At 59.1% G+C, this 7,214-nt stretch overlaps 1 protein-coding gene across 1 annotated transcript; it reads right to left on the minus strand.

Annotated features, from left to right (window-relative positions):
* Positions 1–4,878, minus strand: TNNC2 (troponin C2, fast skeletal type). The gene is made up of 6 exons (XM_087720704.1): positions 4,792–4,878; positions 3,351–3,402; positions 2,566–2,709; positions 2,348–2,462; positions 553–689; positions 1–242 (listed from the first exon to the last, which is right to left on the minus strand). The coding sequence occupies exons 1-6, from the start codon at positions 4,801–4,803 to the stop codon at positions 211–213; spliced, it is 492 nt and encodes a 163-aa protein (XP_087576830.1). The 5' UTR covers positions 4,804–4,878; the 3' UTR covers positions 1–210.
* Between the last annotated feature and the right edge of the window lie 2,336 nt (positions 4,879–7,214).

Genomic DNA, 7,214 nt, shown 5'->3' on the forward strand with positions numbered 1-7,214 from the left:
TCTGCTTCCACAGTCCCTGGCTCTTTATTGAGGTGTCGGTGTTAAAACAGGCTTTCACAGCGGGGGGCGATGGGATCGAGAGTCCGGCTGAAGAGGCGTCTCTGAGCTGTGCAGAGGAAGCTGGCGCAGGAGCATGGGCCTTGGGAGCTCGGCGGGGCTGGGGGGGCTGCCCCCTCCCGCCGGCCGGTCTTGCAGGAATGTCTCGGCGCTTTACTGCACACCCTCCATCATCTTCAGGAACTCTGGGGGGAGATGGAGATGGGTCAGCCCCCCCAGCAATGATGGGCAGAGGAGCAGCCCCTCCCAGAAGCTAAGGGGTGACAGCCCCCACACGCACAAAGTGGCGCCCAGCAACCCCCCAACCCCCCTGGAGGCAGCCTCGCTGAATTATTAGGGGGTCCCGGGAGAGACTTTGGCAGGGGGCTCGGCCTCCCACAGTCCCAAACCCCACGTAGGGAAAAGGTGGGTGAGGGGCTGGGAACAGGGGCAGGGGAGGGCAGCTATGGGTCAGCCCCAAGGAGCTCCGTCCGTCTGTCCGTCCCAGCGTCTCACCGTCAAAATCGATCCGCCCATCGTTGTTTTTGTCTCCATCCCTCATCAGCTCCTGGATCTCCTCCTCTGTGACGCTTTCCCCGGAGAGCTGGAAGATCTCCACCAGCTCCTCAGCATCCAGGAACCCATCGGCATTCCTGGCAGGAGATCGGGCAAGAGAATAGAATGGAATGCAATGGAATAGAATAGAATAGGATGAAATGGAATGGAAGCTGGAAGGGACCTTGGAGGTCTTCTAGTCCAGCCCCCTGCTCAAGCAGGAGACCCTATACTATCTCAAATAAGTGACTGCCCAGTCTCCTCTTAAAAACCTCCAGGGATGAAGCACCCAGAATTTCTAGTGGCAAGCAGTTCCACTGGTTAATTGTCCTCACAGTTAGGAAGTTTCTCCTTATGTTGCTTCTCTCCTTGATTAATTTCCATCCGTTGCTGTTTCTCCTCCTGGGGCTTTGGAGAATAGCTTGACTGCCTCTTCTTTAGGGCAGCCCCTCAAATGCTGCTATCAGGCCCCCCCACCGCCGCCCTCCCCCCCCCCGGGTCCTTCTTTTCTGTAGTCTGGCCAAACCCACATCCTGCAGCTGTTCTTCGTATGTTTTAGCCTCCAGGCCTTTGAAAGAACAGAAGAGCTGAGGCTGGGCAAACATCTGCCCCCATGTGGTCAACTCTGACCGGAAGCATGGAGGGCACATCCTGTTGGGCACCAGAAGGCTCAGCCTGGGATTCGGAACTCCAGAGGGGGGGCAGATGTGCCGAAGAGCCTTCATTTGGGAAGGTGGAGACGAATTGACACTTGTGGGGGGGGGTCAGCTCGGTCCCTTGATGCTCCCACTTGGCTGGGCTGCAACCCCAGGGCCAAGAGCCAGGTGGGAGAATTGGAGGCAGTGAATTCCAGAGCTACCTTAGCCATGAAAGCCGGCTGGGTGACTTTTAGACTCATCACTAGGAGACGGTGAGTTCTAGTCCTGCCATAGGCACAAGAGCCAGAGGGATAACTTTGAACCAGCCCAACCCACCTCACAGGGTGGTTGTTATAAGGAGAATAGGAGGTGTATTAGTCCTGTGGAGCTCCCTCCTCCAGGCCCTGCTTGTCCCAAAGGGGCTTTTTCCCCCAAGAGGCAACTGGACTTTATGGTTTTTTTCTTCGAAGATGTTTCGCTTCTCACCCAAGAAGCTTCTTCAGCTCTGACTGGATGGTGAAGGATAGAAGGATTTACACTCCTTGCAGGCAGCTGGTCATTTGCATCCTTTTGGAGGGTCGTTGAGGCCACTTGGAGGTTTTATCCGTGTCCTCAGAGTCTCCTGAGTGGTGCAAATGGTTCCTGGAAATGGATTTCCAGAGAAAAACTGCAGACTACGGGAACCATTTGCACCCCTCAGGTGAGCCTGAAGACACAGGTGAGCCTCCAAGTGGCCTCAAGGACCCTCCAAAAGGATGCAAATGCCCAGCTGTCCGCAAGGAATATCAATCCTTCCATTCTTCACCATCCAGTCAGAGCTGAAGAAGCTTCTTGGGGGAGAAGCGAAAGGTCTTCCAAGAAAAAAACAAGGAAGCCCAGCTGCCTCTTGGGGGGGAAAAGCCCCTTTGGGACCACGAGGCCTTAAGGGAACTTCCCACTTTGGGTCCCTTACGAAGAATCCCTCTTGGAAGGAAATACGAAATGCAACTAAATAAAGGCGGGATAAAAACTCTAAGGAATAAATAAAACTAAGGAACCCCCTCCCCACTCCCCCAACAAGGCCAGCCTCACCCCCTGGCAGACCCCCACCGAGGACCCTCCCCCCCACCCAGGCCCACCTGTCAAAGATGCGGAAGCATTCGGCCAGCTCCTCCTCCGACTTCCCCTTGGCGTCTTCCTTCATCTGCCTCACCATCATCACCAGGAACTCCTCGAAGTCGATGGTTCCGCTGCCTGCGGGAAGGGAGCGGGGGGTGTCCCACCCGAGAGTCAGGGGAGGCGGGGGTCTCCCCATCCCCCTCTTCCCTCCCCCCTCCCGTCTTCTGCCCCCTCTCACCATCCTCGTCCACCTCCTCTATGATGGCGTCCAGCTCCTCCTTGGTGGGCGTCTGGCCCAACATCCTCATGACCGTCCCCAACTCCTTGGTGCTGATGTCGCCACCCCCGTCGGCATCGAACATGTCGAAGGCGGCTTTGAACTCTGTGGAGAGGGGGGGCAAGGGGGGGGCTCAGCCTCTGGCGGGGAAACGCGGCAGCCCCCCAACCTCACTGGCCTCCCCTCGTCCACGTGGCCTCCAGGCCAGGCCCCCCAAGCCCAAACGTCCAGCAGTGGCTCTACGCACCCCTCCCCTTTCGATTGGTTCGCTTCATGACCGCTCGGAGTTACGACGGCAGTGAAGAAAGCGGCCCAGGACCATTTTTCACACTTGCGACCCTCCGAACATTCCCCCCCCCCAACGCCACCCAATCCACATTCAGAGGCTGGGCAACTGGTTCCTATTTACGACAGTGGCCACGTCACAGCGGTTACGTCGTCCCCTTTTACAAAGCCAGATCCACTTAACGACCATGTTCCTAACTTAAGATCTGCAGCGATTCACTTAACCGCTGTAACAAGAAAGGTTGTAAAATGGGACATGGCTCACTTAACAACCGTCTCGCTTAGCATCAGAACTTTTGGGCTTAATTCTGGTCGTACATCAAGGACTGGCATCCCCTGGCCAAACTCTGCTGTGCTCTAGAAATGGTCCCCAGCCCCTCTGGGCACACTGAGCCCCCAACCTCTCCCCCCCCTCCGGGCACAGTGCCCACCTCCCCCCCTGCCCTCTCCGGCCCACTCACCCGCAATCATCTCCTCGCTGAGGTAGGAGCGGGCCTCTGCCTGCTGGTCCGTCTGCAAGGCAAGCAGAGGGGTGAGGGGGGGACGGGGAGGGGGCCCAGCCGGGGCCTGCCTGGGGAAATGAGTGCCCCCCCATCCCAGCCCACCTGAGTCCCAGGACCCTCCGCAGCTTCTCTGCCTTCCAACCTTCCGCCACCGGGAGCTCCTCGCCCCAAAAGCAGGACGCTGCACCCCAGAGGTGGCCTCCTCCCGGGTCGGCCCGGGTCGGCCAAACCGGTCGTGGCATGTTGTCCTGGGTCAGCCAGGCTGCCCACGACTCCAAACCGGTTCCCTGGTTGCCATCACCACCCCAGTAATCTTTCTCTTTCTTTTGCATGCGCAGAACGATTTCTGTCGAACTGACCCATGCGCGTGGGGTGTGCATTCAGGGCGCACGAGTGAAGCGGCTGTAACGCCGGCCAGAACCCACCCCTGGTGCACCCCCTACTCCTTGGCTCAAAGGGGGGGAGAAGCAGCCCCAGCCAGGGAGGGGGGTCCGCCCTGAGGAAGGGCTGCCTGACAAGGGCGGGGGAGGGAGGGAAGGAAGCCCCTCGGCTCTCCCTGGGTTTCTTCCGGCATGGAGCCCTAAGCCGAGGCCCGAGAGGCCCTGGGCTGGGGGAGCTCCTGGGGGGCTGTCCCCAAGTCTGCCCTTCCTCCTCCTCCTCCTCCTCCTCCTCCTCCTGGGCAGCTGCCGTCCTTCCCTCCCAGGCTTCCTCCTGGTCACTTCCGTGGCGCCGGGGCCAGAGCCAGCCGGCCAGAGCCAAGAGGCTTCTTGAGACAGGGGCTATTCTTAGTCAGGCCGAAGCTGCCCGGAGCTCCTTCTAGGGGCCACTGCAGGCAGCCTGCCAGCCGGACCCACAGCTGTCCTCCTCCTCCCCCCCCCCCCCGGATTGGGTTACTCCTCCAAGATGCTCTTCGGTCCTTGCGCCTCCTGACCCACGGCTCCGTTTTCCCCACAGCCAGCTCTCCTTTCTGCAGCCCCCCCCCCAACCATCCTCTCTGGAGGCACCCAGGAATATCAACACCCCCTTCCCCCAAAAAAAAAACCCCTTCCCACTTCAGTCAACTCTCCTCATCTCCCAACTGCCACCCGGCCTCCCCAGTCCTTCCCCCCGTGCCCCCCTCCCCACAGTCGCCCCAGCAGCCTCGGCCAACGGGTCACGGTGCCCCCCGGCCTCACACAGAACGGCTCCTCCAGAGCACTGCTTGTGTCCTGGCAGCTTCCTTGCCACCCCTGTGCTGGCCCTGGGCCCCGGGGCCGCCTTGTCCCATCGGACACTCGACCAAACCAGTCCAGCCGGCCATCTGTGCACAGTCTGCGGTCCCGTCCGGCATCCTGGCTGGAGGTCCAGCTCCAACCGTCCTGGCGCCGTCCTCCAACGGGCTCCGTGCCCGTGGTCTTACCATGCTTACCATGTTGGCAGGTGTCACCCCAAAGCCACCCACAGAACTGAAGTCCCCCTGCGGTCTGAGCAGATGGCAAACGCTGCCCCACCACCCACCCGGCCCCCTTTGTACCCCACCAGCCCGGCCTTGCCCCCCCCGGCCCCTCCGATTGGGCACCCGGAGAGGCAGTCCTGCCCAGGGCCAATCGCCTTTGGCCTCACCTGTCGATTGGTCAGCCGGGCATTTTACCAAATTTAGCCAGGGTTCTCCTGGCCAGGAAGTGGGGGTGAGCAGAGCAGGGGGGGGGGATTCAATCCTGTGGCCTCCTCCTCCCCCTCCCCACTATTTGAGGCAGATGGCATTGCAAGGAATTGTCCCTCTGCACCCTCCCCTTCCACGCCCCCCCCCCCCCCGGCCTGGGCAGGAATAAAAATAGACCTAAGCCAGCTCTGCCCCATCTTTGCATCCCACAGGGAGAAGGGAGCCCCAGAGGCGTCCTTAATTCACCCCCCCCCGCCACTTAATTCAACTGCCCATTGAGGTTTAGGAGAATAAAGCAGTTGCCCCCCACCCTGAATTCTGCATGGGAGCGGGTGGGAGGGAGGGATGTAGCAGCAGTTCCTCCAACTCCCCCCCAGCCCTACTTTGTTTATGGGGGATCCTGTTTCCCACTTCCCTGTGTCTGGGGGTGGGGGGAGAAGGCCAGAGGGAGCCTCCCAGCCGCTGGCCAGAGGTTTTGGGCACCTGTGCAGCCTGGGGAGACGAGGAACCCCCTGTAGGCGCTCCATGCAAACCAGCATGACCCCTCCCACTTGGGGGCCTGTTTGGGGAGGGGCAGCCCAATTCCTGAGGAGGGCGGGGCCTGACAGGCAGGAGCAGCTGGAGCCCTCCCCCCTATTAATAGACATGCCCAAGGAAAGCTGCTGAGGAGGCCAGCTAAATAAGGCAGAGAAGAGCTGGCTCAGGTGGAGGGGCTGGCCAGCCCCCCCCCCCAACCCCCATGCACATCCACAGAGCACGGAAGACTCCCTTGCCCAGGAGGGGGGGGGCTGCAATTGGCAATTGCCAGGCGGGAGCCGGTCAATGAAATTCACCAGCACCGCCCTGGCACCGAAAGTGACTCCAGGTTCAAGGCCATGTTTTCTGCCCAAAGTCCTTAGGAAGAGGCTGGACTTCTCTGGAATGGCAGAGGGGGTCAGACTAGAAGACCTCCAAGGTCCCTTCCAGCTCCACCCCATTCCGTCCTCCCTTCCAACTCTGGCATTCTCTCCTTTTCCATCCTTCCATGGGCCGCCCAGGGCCAGGCAAGTAAGGAGCAGGAGGTCCGATTCAAGTCGGGCCACAGCAAAGACTCTCCCCATCCTGGTGAGGGAACTCTGCCCATGCTCAGATTCCCCTGCACTTTCCTATCTTCCGTGCTCAGATGGGAGGGGCTGGCAGGCAGCTGCTTACTCCCAAAGAGCTGCCCTCCTCTTCTGCTCTCCCCTGGGGCTCCTCCGAAGAGGCTTGGCCTGTGCCGGCTGTGCTGGGGAGGGCAAGTGCAGGGACAGCAGGCTGCCGGGGGGGCGGGGGGCGCCACAGGCCAGGGTGCTGCACGGGGAGCAGCAGAGCCAGAAGAGAGCCGAGGTGGCGCAGTGGTTAGAGTGCAGCACTGCAGGCTACTTCAGCTGACTGCTATCTGCAGTTCGGAGGTTCAAATCTCACCGGCTCAGGGTTGACTCAGCCTTCCATCCTTCCGAGGTGGGTGAAATGAGGACCCGGATTGTTGTTGGGGGCAATAGGCTGACTCTGTAAACCGCTTAGAGAGGGCTGAAAGCCCTATGAAGCGGTATATAAGTCTAACTGCTATTGCTATTGCTATTGCTATAGTCATGATGCCTGCACCTGGTCCAATGAAAAACTGTTAATGTAAATGTAATAAATGTTAAACATATTTATTTATATCAAGCTATACGTTTCTGTCTCTGACTTCATTCGAACATTTGCTGCACAACTCCCTGACACTCTGCCAAGCAAAGTGGGCTGGGGGGGTGGGGAGCAAGGAAAACCCACTGGCCTCCAGGCTTCACACACACACACACACACACACACATACACGTGTTGAAGCCCAACTTCCACTGACTTTGAAGCCAGACAGAAAAGGCCAAGTGGAGACATTCTCTGGGAAGCCAATTGCCGTAACCTTTGAGTCTCACCTGCCTGGAAATCACCTGGAAAAACAGGTCTTACCAGAAGGGCTGAATGGCCACTTCCTCTGTTATCTCTTTGTCCTGAGGGCGGGTGTGCTGCAGGCATAAGATCTTTTCTCGGTTTCAACAAAACATTTGACACAGTTTTCCTTAAAAAAGTGTGACTAGAGTCCGTTGGAGCTGGGAGGCTGTTGTAATATAGTTCCTTGTGTAGGTGTGTGTCCTCCATGGCCTAGTTCATAACGGGGCATG

This window comes from Thamnophis sirtalis, unplaced genomic scaffold (genome assembly GCF_051295495.1).
Source record: "Thamnophis sirtalis isolate CommonGarterSnake01/CBP01778 unplaced genomic scaffold, rThaSir2_p1.2 scaffold_7, whole genome shotgun sequence".
NCBI lineage: Eukaryota > Metazoa > Chordata > Lepidosauria > Squamata > Natricidae > Thamnophis > Thamnophis sirtalis.